At 44.3% G+C, this 15,996-nt stretch overlaps 1 protein-coding gene across 1 annotated transcript in view; it reads left to right on the forward strand.

Moving 5' to 3' along the window:
• The window catches only part of MYO10 (myosin X), a 519,868-nt gene that overhangs the window by 407,977 nt on the left and 95,895 nt on the right, over positions 1-15,996 (forward strand). Inside the window, exons 24-25 of the mRNA XM_078687614.1 lie at positions 6,449-6,494; positions 14,802-15,695. Of these exons, the coding sequence (XP_078543740.1) occupies positions 6,449-6,494; positions 14,802-15,695 (940 nt within the window). The remainder of the gene's footprint in view (positions 1-6,448; positions 6,495-14,801; positions 15,696-15,996) is intronic.

Here is a 15,996-nt window from a genome sequence, read left to right on the forward strand (position 1 = left end):
GTAGTTCATGATTACGGGCAGTTATGGTCTCAAAGAGGGTTCATGACTTCTTCAGGCTCTCCCATTCGCAATGGAGAGTTTGTGCGCTTGTTGTTAGAAGCATTGCAATGTCCAGCAAGTATCGCAGTTGTAAAGTGCATCGCACATACCAAAAATGAGGACTTTGTTTCAAAAGGCAATAGATATGCTGATGAAGTTGCGCGGTATTGCGCAGAACAAGGTTACTCTTTCACAGAGGTGGATGTGGGTGGAATAAATGTAAGAACTGAATTAGCCATGATACTGGAAACTGTTGATACTTGGGATGAATTGTCAACCATGCAAGAAAATGCTCCTGATTCTGAGAAAGAAACATGGGAAAAGGCAGGATGTGTAATGGGTGAGACTCATTTTTGGGTCTCAGCAGACGGCAGAGCAGTGTTGCCCAATGAGATGGTGAGTCCAATGGCTAGACTCATACATGGTCCAGTACACTTAGGGAGAGATGCTATGCTGAGAGTGTTTAGACAGACTTGGTACAATCCTAAGTTTAGAATAGCAGCAGAAGCAGTGTGCCAGCGTTGTGTGACCTGCCAGCAGCTGAATGTAGGGAAAAGAACACCAGTTGCACTAAGTCACATAGGAAGGTCTGGAGGTCCATTCAACAGAATGCAGATAGATTTCATTGAAATGCCAAGATGCAACCGCCTCCGCTATGTTCTGGTGGTTGTTTGTGTGTTCTCCAGATGGGTTGAGGCATACCCTACACGTAGGTGCGACACCCTCACAGTGGCTAAGTTACTGCTTAGAGAACTTATCCCTCGGTTCGGGGTGCCGGCCTTTTTGGAATCAGATAGGGGAACACATTTTAACAGCGAGCTTGTGAAGATGATTTGTGTTGCACTGAATATAGACCAAAAGCTCCATTGCAGTTACCGACCAGAAGCCTCAGGAATTGTGGAACAAATTAATGGCACGATCAAGTCCAGAATAGCGAAAGTTTGCTCCTCAACGACCCTGAATTGGCCTGACGCCCTGCCATTAGTACTCATGAGCCTTCGTAGTACCCCAGACAGAAGAACAGGGTTGTCACCACATGAGGTGTTAATGGGGAGAGCAATGAGACTGCCATCTATTCCAGCTACTGCACTGTTAAATATCACAGATGATATGATCCTGGACTATTGTAAGGGGCTGTCTGACGCCATGCGTTCTGTGTCCCTTCAGGTGCAGGCTGCAGAGGTTCCAGCGTGCCAGGGCCCTTGCCATGACCTGTATCCTGGGGACTGGGTCCTGGTGAAGAAACATGTGAGAAGAAGCTGCTTGGATATTCGTTGGCGTGGGCCCTACCAGGTCATCCTGATCACAAGTACAGCTGTAAAGGTGGGAGGCCTGCCCAACTGGATACACGCGTCGCATACGAAAAGGGTTCCAGCACCTCTGGAAACAGCTCCTCTCTCGGATGGACGTCCAGCTGAGGACCAAGAAGCCATAGAGGGGGCTAGCCAAGCTGTAGAGGTGCCAGTGGAAGCAGGGAACGAGTCTGACCAAGCTGAGGACGGTCAGTACAACAGCGAAACAGAAGACGCTACAGAAGGAGAAGACAGCTGGGAGTACGAGTCTGACCCTGACAGGTCTGAAAGAGAGCGAGAACAGACCAGAAGGAGAAGGAGTAGAAGGGCACGTGGAGAAGCAAATTGGCCGCAAAGAAGAAGTTCTAGCCTGAGGTCAACTCCAGAAGCAACCCTTCCTCCGATATCAGAAGACTCAGACCCAGAAGAAGGTGCTCAGGGCGCTGAAGCACCGGACCGAAGAAGGTCAAGAAGAGTGCGTGTGCCTAACAGAAGATACTCCACACCTGAGTGGACATATCTGGCGACAAATGTCTGTGAAACCGGAGACAGGGAGGATCCGAGCGGTGGTGGTGTCCAGTTCTGAGCCCATTATCACCGTGGAAATACAACTGTTGGTACCCGGTGTCGAACAAGAAGGGTCACTAACATTCGTGCTCCCCAGACCTCCCCGCCTCAGCAAGTTAAAACACATGTTTCTTACAGAATTGAAATTCCCCGACTTTGGTACCACGATAACAGCACATGAAGAGCATACTCTTCGCATGGAAATATTGAACTATGCTATTGAAGCTGCAACCACAAATCTAATAGTCGATTGTTAAAGGACTTTGTAAATAAAGCAAGCAGAAGAAAAGAAGATTACCTAGCGCCCAGGAAGCAGAGAATTTTAGGGAACCCCTTGAGTGGATGGAGAAGGGCTAGGGTTGTCTTTTTGAACTGTGAAAGGACTTTTTGCGAAAAAGGCTGTCAGCCTCCAGCTGTGTGGATTCTAAAGACAAAAAAGGATTGAAAGAGACTGTAAAGGAACGAGAGGAAAAGAACTTTTTTTGCAAAGAGAAAGGGAAAAGCTAGATTGTCTGACGAAATGGAGGCCGGCACCCCGAACCGCAGAGCTAAATGTATAATAGGTACACTAATAGTAGGAGTGATAATATTAATAGCTTTAGTGGTAACAATTTCTTATGTAAAGGGACATGAGGAAGAGGTAAAGGTAACTGATGCGAATTCTGTAGTAACACTTACACCCACTGTTGCAGGTGAGAAAAGGGAAAACACTCAAGAGAAAGCGTTATTGGCTGCAGAAGCCCGCAGGTTACATGTAGACGAGTCCCAAGGAGACTTTAGGTCAAATGCTTATGCTAAACTTTTGTATGAATACGTGGATGCCATGGAGGTTAAGGATTGCTACGTCTGCATGCAGTTGCCTGCGTCTGTAGATGAAGGAATTCGATATCATCACCTCCCTCTGACATATGGCATTACATGTAGCTTATTGCTTAGTATATTTTATGAGAGAGATAGTTTTGAATACTATTTCTCCAATTATGATTCTGTGTTGCCAGAAGTCCCGAATTATAAGCAGATGAATAAATGGGATTACTGGAAGAGTGAAGACAGATTGGCCAAATTCTTCATTCCTTGGATTACCTTAGATACTTCACATGCCCGTAGAAATAACCTGACATGCAAGGTGTCAGAAGTCGAGAAAAAGTTCATAGGGCAGGTGGATGATCGTTACAGGAGACAAAAGATTTTGAAAAAATCAGGACAAGGGAAATTAGATTGGACCGAGGAAGAGAAGTCACACAAGAGAAAGGGTAGTAGTGGTCCAATAGCTTTAGATAAAGCGCAGAGAGGAAAGTTATGTCTTCACCGAGCCAAAACGTATTATGAAAATGTATACGTGGGTGAAGTTGACTGTGAACATGCTTTTAATTTGGAGTACTACACTAAGGATTTCCTGAAGGGAATGCAAGTAATTCCAAATGTGTATTTTGTATGTGGAAGAAATGCTTACGTGAGACTACCTGACAACTGGTATGGATCATGTTACTTGGCAATTGTCTTCCCCAAAATATATCATGCACAAGACTTATTGATCAATGAGGGCCAGATATCATCGAGGGGAAGGAGAGATTTAGGCGATGCAGAAATGGTTGGAGATGTCTTTGGAGCTATGTTCCCTCTTTTGGGAATAATCCTTAATGATGTTAAAATTAGACGACTGGCAACAGTTGTCGACAGGTTGTCTGCCAGCACTGCTCAGTCCTTAATGCTGGTAGAAGGAGAGATGCAATCGATAAGGGCTATGGTTCTTCAAAATCGGCTTGCATTAGATGTCTTATTAGCAAAAGAGGGCGGAGTCTGTAAGGCTTTGAAGGTTCAGGAATGTTGCACTTACATTCCAGACCTTTCAAAGCCCCTTGAGAAAGTTATTAAGAACATAACTAATATACACAAAGAGATCGAAGACTTGAGTAGAGAAAATGTCTGGGAAAAGGTGGGCCATGGAGTGAGTACAGTTGGAGGGTGGTTTTCCACCTTAGGCAAAAGCTTTATTTGGTATATCCTAAAGCCTATCATCATAATATTGATCTGTGGGATAGTATTGTGGGGATTGGTGAGGGTATTCAAATGGTACAGAGCAAGAAGGTCAGAAAGGGCCCAAAGAGAACAGTTGCAAAGATTGGCTGCCATACAAGATAATCAGTACAGGAGCCTGAGAGCTCTGGAAGCGCAGAGAATGCCAGCAATAACTGCAGTTTAAATGTTAGTGATGACCCCGAGAGGTCATCAAAGGGGGGAACTGAGAGAGCGCAAACTGATATAAATATATGAGTACATCACATTTACCTATAGAGAGCATAATTCATGAAGAGAAATGCCATGAGTGCTAATAGTATTTGAAATTATATTCTAAATGTATAGCTAATATAGAGATTTAAGTAGAAGTGGAATTAATACAGAAATGTGTGACATTATATGATTTTATTAGACGTGACTATTTTGAATCTATGTCGTGTAGCTGTTAACATATAAGATGGTCTGTGGTAAAACGCAGAACGTGGTAGGCCTCAGGGCCAGAGCTGGAGCTAAAAGGGAAGGTGTTTCTTTTCACGACACAGATTGTTTAACGTTTTTGGTCATTGCATTAATGGGCCATGATTTAGAGTACTGTTTTCTAAATAATAGAATAAGAGTTTTAACATGCTTTAATTAAATGAAGAAATTGAATGCTATAATCATAATGTGAAATATTGTAGGCCTGAAATGTTTTAGCATTGATTTACACGTACATGTCTGGGCTGAGAAATGTTGCAAGCCTTTTTAGAAGTCTATGAGAGTTGGGTTCTTGGCGGCAGATATCTGTCTGCAACAGGAAAGGGGGGATCCAATTATAAGTGAATGAATAGAGGCCTGTTCAGTAGACGGCCCAGACATGGAGGAGGGTTCTGGAATGTTTAAGGGGTATCAGCGGGCCGGAGAAGAGACTGAGAAGCAAGGTCAACTCTAACGTCTGAGGCCCAATACAAAGCATCATGGAAAAAGCCTGAAGTTGCACCACGTGAGAGGCGTTTCGCAAGGGGCGTCTCAAATGTTGTTGACTGTTTTGTATTAGGGACAGCACCCCTGGGTGGAGTTAGAGCAGAGACCTGAGGACCCTTTAGAGAGCGGATGGGTAGGCAGTGAGGGGTCATGACTGGAGAACTTTAGGTTTTCACCAAGAGACTTAGAGTGGGTGACTTCCCTTGGGGGTCATTCATTGCTGACACCTTTGTTAGGTTGGGATTTGGTTAAGTAGGGATACCATCTAGAACAGGGTAGGGACGCCTAACCTGTGTTTGTTTTCCTCCAACCTAAATGAAGGAGAGATATGCGTCTATGCTGATAGCTTTGCTATTTTTAGAACTTGTGTTAGTGATTTCTGTTGCTCGTCTGAGGGCTTTTCGAGAGCACATGTATGTAATTGGACCTGTGTATCTCGTGAATCTCATTCTGAGATGCTTGTATTTGCAGCTCATTATATCTTTACAATAAACTTTTGAAACCTAGAAGTTGTCCGTGATCTTTGAGAGTAGAGTCCTTTCTTGGGTGAACTAATTTGCAGATAGGTGTACTGTTTCCTTCCAAGACAGGCAATAAAGGTTCAGTCGACCAGATCGAGGTTTGGATCAATAGATATAAGGTATCGATCAAAATCTCGCCCTTTCACATGTTTGAATCACGGCTGGGCCAACTCAGCGTTTCATCCTTAGGAGGGTGATACAAAGAACCATTTCGAAGAGTGATAACTAAGGGTCACATTACTTTGTGAAAAAATACAAATTAGTGCAGGGCTAGAGGGATGTTTAACGACCAAGCCTAAGTATTATCCCCCAAAGGAATCAACAAACAACAACAAACTTAGGGGTCTAAACTGAGGATTCAACCGTAGTCCTCTACTCTTCAATACCTTGTCAATAGTACAGAGGTATGAATGCAGTATGCTAACAAACCAGATCACCAGATGTGAAGAACCAGTAACGTGAGTCCCCCTTGGTGTAGGATTCCCATCAACGGTCTTGTGATGATCAATATTATCATTTGGTAGTCCTATTCGGGTATTGTGTCTCTAGATCATTGAGACCGGCATACCCCGAAAACCAGATAAGGGGTAGCGACCCACAATCACTTGGTACTACCACATGTTGTTGATGTGGTGGGAAGTGCAGTGTGAAAATTATAATAAGTGGTGATTTTTTAAAAAATCTGGTGATCTGGTTTGTTAGCATACTGCATTCATACCTCTGTACTATTGACAAGGTATTGAAGAGTAGAGGACTACGGTTGAATCCTCAGTTTAGACCCCTAAGTTTGTTGTTGTTTGTCACATTACTTTGTGCCATGCAATGGTTGTTGCTATAATGTAATAATAAGGGTAATTATTAGTATGACGCTAACCATGAAAAAGTTATGCAGAATAAAGCACTCACCACGCTCTCTTTGAATTATTTGCTCTAAAAGCAAGATTATTAAAATGAGTAACTAGTTAAGCTTGCAAGACCAAAACATCCGCAGTCTTCATTTTTTTCCATGCCTTTTTTACTGTTTCATATCTTTTTATTTTCTTTCAGAGAAAAAGAGCGATTGAGGCAGAAAGCTGAACTTCTAGCAAAGCAGGTAAAGCACAGCTATCTTGTTTTTTGTTGTTGCAGCAAAAGCATTTATACTTTCCACAAGCACACCAAGAGAATGTTTTAGGAAGAGACGCTGTAAGGCATGGGCAAAGTGGGCTCTAGTCCAGGGACCCAGACTTTCAGGGGGGGCCTGATAGATCCAACTCTGTTCTGCAGAGAGACTTGCACTCGTTTTCTTAAACACATTATTTTAAATATCGTTTTCCTTTAATTTATGGTTAATGTTGGTGATGTGTGAGAGTCTATTGCAGAATTTGCAGTGAAATCTGTTTTTGTTTCATGCAACATCCATAAAAAAACATTATTTTTCATCAAAACGGGTCCTCACAAGTGAGTAATGGGAAGGTGTCACAGTGATTATTTGCAGTAATATGAGACAGCCCCTGCTGTGTTACAATATTGACAACACACCCACTATCCACAATATTTGATGTAAACACATTTAGAATTTGTACCAGTGTGCCAGTGTCAGTGACCTTGCCAAAGAGGGCGTGAAAGAGTGGAAATTGGATCATAAATTCAAAGCTATTCCGAACAGGGGCCCCCAAAATATGTTTGTCCGAGGGCCCCCGAAATCCTTAAGATGTCCCTGGTTTGGAAGTGCAGGAGTCACCATCTTTGCAAATCATACCTTATTTAGTTGAGTTGATTTATTTATTTATTTATTTTTAAAGTTTTATATAGCGCGAACAAGATCTTTGCAGATATCAGAGCGCTTTACAGAAACAGTAGGTAGGATAAACAAGACTCTTAAATCAATATGAGATTCCGTAGACAGTGCGATGCAAAAAATAGGGTATCAGTCATACAAGAGTATACAGAGTAATAACAATCAAGAAACAATAAAATGGAAGCAGTACAATGTATAAACGGATAAGATTATAGCACCGCAGAGGGTGAGTAAACACAATGTTGAGAGCAAAGAAGTAGTCAGTAGTGGGTGCGTTGCAGGTTATTGAGGCACTCAAGTCCTTGTGTACAACCCAATAGACAAGTTGGAAATCAATAGTATAGCATCCGTGCAATGAATTAGATCCAGAAGCAGACAAAAAATGGACTGACATAGATAAATATTCATCCAGCCGATAATGTGGGGGCCAAATACTGTCATTGTTCCAGTATCAATAGTGTTCAGGTGTATTTAGCCATAAGGATGGCCTTCACCTCTTTCTTGAAGAGTATAGTGGACGGGATAAGCCTGGTTTCTGGTGGGAGTGCATTCCAGATCCTAGGTGCCATTCCAGAGAAGGAGCGTTTGTATGTTTTTTCCTTCCGGAATCTCCGTGGTTTCAGGAGGAGAGTGTTTGTGCTTCTGTTGGATCTTGAGCCTCCTGATATGGTCAGCTTATGAGAGAGGTAGTTGGGTGCCTTGTGGTGTACGGCCGAGTGTGTCATACAGGCAATTTTCAACTGAATTCTGGCTTCAATAGGCAGCCAGTTCAGGGTTTTTAAGTCAGGGGATATATGCGAGTGTTTTCTTGAGCCAGTGATGAGTCTCGCGGCCGCGTTCAGGGAGGCTCTTAGGGGAGCCGTTGTTGTCAGGGGGAGCCCGCTGAGAGCCACAATTCCGTAGTCTATGCGAGGAATGACTAAGGCTTGTACCACAGTTTGGAAGTCCTTGGGTGGTAGGAAGGGTTTGAGTTTTCTCAGCGTGTTGATTTGGAAGTTGGCTCCTTTAGTTGCTATGGTAATATGCTGCTGCATGTCGAGATTGCAGTCCAATGTGATGCCAAGGGATTTCGCTGAGTCCACGATGGTGGGTTGGACATTGAGTGCGGTTAGATGATTGAGCCAGGTTTGGGTGATGGCCTTTTTCGTAGGAGGAGAGATCAGAAGGAACTCAGTTTTCAGAGCATTTAGTTTGAGGTGATTGTCGGCTAGCCAAGCTTGGGTGTTTCTTAGTGTGGCATTCAACAGTTTGATGTCTTCAGGGGATTGAAGCTTGAGGTAGAGCTGAGTGTCATCGGCGTACATATGGAAATGTACCTTAGAAGATTGAAGCAAGGTGGTGAGTGGTTCCATGACGAGGTTGAACAATGTGGGGGATAGGGAGGAACCTTGCGGGACGCCCAGTGTTACTGGCACAGGCGAGGACAGTGCGTTGTTGATCTTGAACCTCTGAGAACGGTTGTGCAGAAAGGACGTGAACCATTTGAGAACCGTCCCGGATATGCCCATTCTGGTATTTAGGAGCTCCAGTAGCTTCTCGTGTTTGACCGTATCAAATGCTGAAGAGAGGTCAAGAAGGATGAGGAGGCAAGACTCATTGTGATACCCTTGTTTTGTCGTAGGGTTGTGTCTACCCTCTTTTAGGTGATGTGCTGTGCCGCCAATGATAGGTGGCGTATTGTAACAGTTTAGTCCACGAAAGAATTAAGCCAATAGCTATTTTCAGAGCTGTTGATAGGATGCAAGATTTACTGCTCATTGATTGTTCTGCCTTGGTTTATAGTGTAAATGCCTTTTGTTTAGAATACATCGTCTATGCTGTTCTAGAATACGTGCATTTATTACTTATACATATATTTTTAAATAGGGCGTAACACCTATTTGCAAATACTTAATGGGACTGTTTCCTTGTCTGACATTTTCCTCATTGTTACGTGATTCTCTTCCTTTAGCACCGAATATAGGTCCCTGGCTGCAGTTGCAGTCTGGGGCCAAATTCAGACCCACTGGGAAACAGACTTGAGTTAATCATTTCCTCAGATTTTGAATAACTCGCCAAAATGCATTTCAGGGCTCTTGTTTGAAGGAAAATGGCCGCCTGCACTCCAGGCAGTGGCAGGCAGATGTGATTCTCAGTAAAAAAAAAAACTGTAGCTGCCAAACCTCTTTAAACCTGTACAACCTATTGATACTAACAAGCGGCCTAGAGTTTGAGAAAACAGTGCTCCTCCCTGAACCACTGCTTGTCTGCTTTGAGGGCATCTAATTTTCTTGTTTATAGCTTACTGGTATTTGTTTTCTGTCAAGCCCGGTTTCTTGAGCTACTGCAGTAAGTAATTGCATCGAGAGCAGTCAATGCGAACCAGACGCATTAATGAATTACAGTAAGTAATATATTTACTAATTCCCAGCACTTCTGCATTACGTCTTACCTCGGATCAATGGCTTTCTTCCAACCAGCCTTCCATGGCCAGGTCTGACGGTGAAAAAACTCTTCCTGCACTTACAAGATAGTGTTTTGGGTTACTGAGCATGTTGCAGAGATCAGTTGTTTCTCTTGCAACTAATGCACACTAGTGTGTGATAAACAATACCAGGTGGCACTCCCCGATTTAAGATGCTCTCCTTCAGCATGTGCATTGACCATAGCACTGACCTTTAAAGGGGCACAGCGGCTATGACTATGCCCCATCCTGGGAGATCCCTGCTTCTTCCTGAAGGTTTTCAACAGTTACTGGGCTGAAAAATAGGCTCTCGGCCCATGTCTATGAGCTTGGCTTTATGGAACTTAGGATCCAGTCTTTTAGATAAACCACCCAGGTGGAATGTATATTTTCCCCAGTCTTTCCTACCCCCTTACCCTTCGTAAAAGTCTAACCTCTTTCCTTGCTACATCTGTCCTGGGTGGTTTACTTTATTTTTTAATTTATCAAGAGCTCATGTGCTCCAGTAGATAGTCCATATTGTGAACATCTTTTGAAGCAAGAGGGGTCCCTCATCATTTGTCACTGAACACTGAGTCAAAACTCCTCTGGCCATGCTCGGGTAGCAGATTCTCTCAGGTGCATTCCATGTTCTGATGGGGGTAATCTACACCGTAGAATGAGAACCTCCAGAATCCCGCCACACATGGGATCACCGTAAAGTAAGGAGGGAGGGAGTCTGAAGCAAATGCCTCCTCAAGGTCATTTTTTTTCGGTTTGAATTGATCAAACGCTGCTTGATATCATTCTCCAAGCCACACTCTCGACTGGCGAACCCAATTACACAACCTGTTCTAAACAGAAACACTGTTCCCCTGTTCAAACAGAAATAAAAAATTGGTCCGGCTGATGGAGGAGTCAGTGCTGCCTTAAACGCTCCCTTAAGACCTACTGAGGAGAAAGATGTCCCATATACCAAAAAGAACCTGAAACACCTCCTCTTCAAACACTGATTGAACTTGGAACCCACCATCTCATAGACACTCGTTTGTAAAAATGCCCTTACATCTTTCCTGACCTCCTTATTCTGTTTTTTTTCACCCACTACTACTCCCTCTTCTTTCCTTCCTCAAACACCTCTCTTCCCTACATCTACTAACTTCCACGCTGCCTGGAAACACGCTTTTCAGATGGCTTAATTTGACAACTGCGCACCCGTTTCTCTCCTTTTCCATTGATCCACCTTCCTTTCTAACATTGTTTCTTCCACTCAACCACTTTGCACTCCCTTCCTGCTTACACTGTTCTTCAGATCTCATAACTTCTATTGCTAATTTAGGACACTGTTTGATATAACTTACATAACATATCTGTTACCTGCAAATTCTATTTTTATGTTGTTTTAATGCATGTGACCTGACATTATAAGGTAGAGTTGCTTTGTAGGAAAATAAATAAAATAAATTTTATTCTTATAACAAAATGGCCCACATTGCCCAATACGTTTCAGTAGAGTCCTTAAGAAGTGGCTCCAGTAGACCATCGCACCTATTTTCCCTACAGGAGATGCTGAGCGTTCTGGGAGGTCACAATTTCTGAACACGGGGAATGAAGAATGAGGAATGTTAGAGGGGGCCCAGCCTGGAAGTAGAGTCCTATTTAGTAAGGAATTGCACACACTGGGAAGGTTCTTTAGCATTTGATATGCACTCTACAGTCAGAACAACGTGGTTTGGCACAGAAAGGATAGCCTGAGTGTGGTATGCCCGAGGATGGCGGATGCCACACTTGTTGCCTGTTTGGACCCAGATAATTTGTGACTGTGGGAGGAGTAGATGACGTGTAGATAGCAAGAGAACCATTGCACTGCAAGTCCCAGTCTACAATAATGCAAATCAAATAAAAACACCCCTACAACTATAATAGTCAGAGTAGTAAAGGTTGGGTTAAAGCTAGAGACAGCTGTGTGCTGCAGTGGGTGTAAAACATGCGCTGCACATGTGCCGGGTGGGCAGTTTTTAGGTCTCGCCTGTCGATGCGCATGCGCATCGAGCTTGCGAGACTATTGGGGCTTAACCACTCTTTAACTAACTTGCAAGGAATCGTGGCGATTCCTTGCAGTGCCCGTGACTTTTAAGCTCAATGCGCATGTGCATTGAGCTTAAAAGCGCGTGCACATCAGTTCCCTCAGCCGCACTCCAGGCCCCTGCTGTTTTCACACCCTCTCCCCGCTCCGCCCCCTCCCCTGCCCGCCGTGTCGCAGATCACAGAAGCTTGTTTATCTACTTTCAAGCGCACGGCCGCTAGGCCGTGCCTCCCCTACTCTCCTCCCCCCTCCTCCTCCTACTCTCCTCCCCTGCCTGCCGTGTCGCACCTCTCCCCTCTCCCCGCTCCGCCCCCTCCCCTGCCCGCCGTGTCGCAGATCACAGAAGCTTGTTTATCTACTTTCAAGCCGGCAACCATTCCGTCCTTGTCCTCTCACGCTTGACCGATCTGGCCCGCGGTTCTCACTCTTCCGTGCCCTGGCCTATTGAACCTATATTTTCCGCTTGTGCCTTACCTCTTTAGGCACACCCCGATCCTTATTGTATATACTCCTCCATGCAGCCTAGGCTGGACAAGCATGTGACACAGCAATTCCTCGTGTTCTGTTAAGCACCGTTGCTTCTCACACGCCCGGTCCTTTCTCTCCCGCCGTCCAACGAAACCACGAACGGTATGCACAGTTTTCATCCTCTTACACATTGCTTTTAGGCACCATCTCTGTTTTCTACCCTCTTTTTCTCTCCCTTTACCACCATTATAAATATACTAAGCGTCCTGCCTTTAAAATTACGACCCAGTTCCTTTACATTTCCTGCAGTCATAGGCAGCACATTTCCCCCACTTGCAATAAAATTAAGTTCACCTAACGCCAAAGTTTACCACAGATGCAGTCACGGCCTGGGGCGCTCTAACTAACATAAATTAACAAGTTGCTGTGACAAAGCTTCAGAGGAACCACAGCAGCGATGCCATATGAACAGCAGACAGCCACAACACATCTCCCCAACTTTGTGAGGAGGAACGAGGTTACAACTTCAGTGTGCGCTTCTTCGCAGCCATGCTTTCAGGGCAACTTTTCTGGGCACGCAGGGCCCATCTGTTATTAAAAAATGCTTTAAGTGCAACAGAAAACTTCTACCAGGGCCGTAATGTAATTGCGTTCAGGGGCCTTACATGTTATCACGTGCTGTAGCATTATATTAAGCTACTGATCAACAGTGCCTACTCCTGCGTATTAATTTTGCGAGGGGGGACAGTGTTACGACTACAGTGTGCGCTCCTTCACCGCCGTGCTTTTGTTGGAATTCGCTTTAAACTGGGATGTAATGTTATTGTGTACAGGAGGCTTACATAAAGGCGCTGTCACGATGTTTACACGCACTTAACAGACCTTGCGTTCCTGGCTTCCATTTACGCTTACAATGTATATGTAACAGAGCACTGAACAACTTTGCGAGGTGGGACGGGGTTACCATTAAAACTGTTGAAATTAGCTTAAACTAGGATGTAATGTTATTGTCTACAGTAGGCTTACATTAAGCCGCTGTCACAATGTTTACACGCACTTAACCGAGCAGTTAACAACTTTGCCAGGGGGGACGGTCGTACGACTGCAGTGTGCGCTCTTTCGCCGCCATGCTTTTAGGGCAACTTTTATGGGTGCGCAGGGCCCATCTGTTGTTAAAAAGTACTTTCAATTCAACAGAAAACTTCTACCAGGGCCCTTATGTTATCGCGTTCAGTGGCCTTACATGCTATCACATGCTGTGGCATTATATTAAGCTACTGTTGAACACTGGCTACTCCTGCGTATCAACTTTGCGAGGGTCATAGTGTTAGAGTTTGCGTTCTCTGGGTCCGGTATAACAGGAGGAGGGCATGTTCTTCACTGTTAAAGTACATTCTTGTGGGGCTCACATTTGATCTTTAATGTGGTGCACAAAGAACAGACTGGTCCGTACTTTTAAATGCGAGTGAGATTAACCGTAGGGAGAAACCACATGCACATTTGACTCAAGCTGCCATATTGCATTGCTGTGCTTCTCTCCCCTGCTGCACTCTCCTGCTCTCTAGAGATGTAGCATAACGACGAGAGCTGCCATATAAGTCACGTAAATACAAAACATGTTGCATTCCAAATGCTATCGGTGTCACATTCGCGAAAGTTATAACTATTGGGATTGTAAATGACAAAGCCATCAATTTAGCAATTTTAACAACGAAAAAATAAATTAAATATGTCATTTACAAGACCAATAACTACAACTTTTCTAATGCGAGACCTATTGCATTCCAACCCCACTCATCCACGCAACGCCACTCACACACGCAACGCCACTCACACATGCAACGCCACTCACACACGCAACGCCACTCACACACGCAACGCCACTCACACACGCAACGCCACTCACACACGCAACGCCACTCACACACGCCACTCACACACGCCACTCATCCACGCAACGCCACTCATCCACGCAACGCCACTCATCCACGCAACGCCACTCATCCACGCAACGCCACTCATCCACGCAACGCCACTCATCCATTTGCAAAACGAAAAATGTCAAACTCTTCTATTGCGAGACCTATTGCATTTTCAATGCTTGTTTAACCAACTCTTTCTTTGAAGTGTGCAGAACAGGAGAACTCAGGTAACCCCAGAAGCTTCATCTCCGATCTCCAGCCAGGATACAGTAATGGAAACACAGCACCCATTCCGTTTACTGCAACTGTGTGCTTTTACTCACTCTACCTGTATCAGTGTTTGCTTTTTATGTCTCACTGGGCAATGAAGCGGCTATCAGGTGGTATGATAGCAATTTCTACGTCATCTACATAAGTAACACACCCTTGGATAAATGAAGGAATTTTTGATTCTGAATTCATGGAGCCACCTTCTAAGCCCATTTGGTGCTCCAATTTATGATGATAAAATAGAACAATGAGCAGTACTGTTATAACGATGAACGCAGCATACTTTTTATTAAAGTACTTGAAAGATAGTTATTCTAACGTAAAATAATAAAAAGAATGAAGTTTGTGGGTGTTATGGTTCGCAATTGAAGTGCAAATTGATGCAACAGAGCCCTCACTTAAATGCAGAGTTAGTGTCAAAGCTTCAACATCTCTTCTTTGTTTGAATGCAGGCCGAGGAAGTAAAAAAGCAGCAGGAGCTGGCAGCCATGCTGGAGGCCCAGAAGCAAGCTGCAGTAAAGCAAGAACTGGAAAAGCAGAAGGAGAGCAAGCAGGTGGAGGAGATCCTCCGGCTGGAGAAGGAGATCGAGGACTTGCAGCGCATGAAGGAGCAGCAGGAGCAGTCGCTCACTGAGTCCTCCTTGCACAAACTCCAGTTGCTCCGCGATGAGGAACTGAAGCGGCTCGAGGATGAGGCCTGCCGTGCAGCCCAGGAGTTCCTGGAGTCGCTGAACTTCGACGAAATTGATGAGTGTGTGCGGAACATTGAACGCTCCATCTCCATCGACCCTGCCTTTTCCATGGATCTCGCGGGTATTGGCTGCCTTGAAAAGCCTAACTTCAACTTTAGCCAGCCATATCCAGAGGAGGAGGTGGATGAGGGTTTTGGGGCTGATGATGATGCATTTAAAGATTCACCTAACCCAAGTGAGCATGGCCACTCAGATCAGAGAACTAGCGGCATTAGGACAAGTGATGATTCTTCTGAAGAAGACCCTTACTTGAATGATACTGTGGTGCCAACATGCTCTCCTGAGGCCAACTCAGTGCTTATTCCACCAGGACACGATTTGGTTAGTCTCAATAAATCCTCAAATGGGGATCCCACATACTGTTTGCCAGAAAACATGCCTAGCCGAACACCTTTGACAGTGGATCTGATATCTCCTGACGGTGATTATGACTATGACCAGGAGGACTATGAAGATGGGGCCATCACTTCTGGGAGCAGTGTGGCCTTTTCCAATTCCCTCAGCAGCCAGTGGTCTCCTGACTACCGCTGCTCAATAGGAACGTATAACAGTTCTGGAGCTTACAGGTTTAGCTCCGAAGGAGCTCAGTCTTCGGTAAGGTTTTTTTTTTTTGTTGTCTTTATTGGTTACTGGAGCCTGTCGATTCTTTTAATATCTGTTGATATTTCAATGATTGTTGGCAAAATCAATGTTGTTGCGTGAAAGGATAAGTTAAGATTTATGCATTTACTTATTATCTTTGCTTCTTTGTTAATCATACTCATAAGCACAAACTGGCTGAGCTGGTATCATAACACTTGTTAAGGAGTATAATTTATGACGACAAAACACACCCACTGAGATTACAAAATAGAAACGAGATCAGATCTTTCATCATTCATTTTAAGTGTTTTGC

The sequence above is a fragment of the Lissotriton helveticus genome, chromosome 4_1 (genome assembly GCF_964261635.1).
Source record: "Lissotriton helveticus chromosome 4_1, aLisHel1.1, whole genome shotgun sequence".
NCBI classification, from domain to species: domain Eukaryota; kingdom Metazoa; phylum Chordata; class Amphibia; order Caudata; family Salamandridae; genus Lissotriton; species Lissotriton helveticus.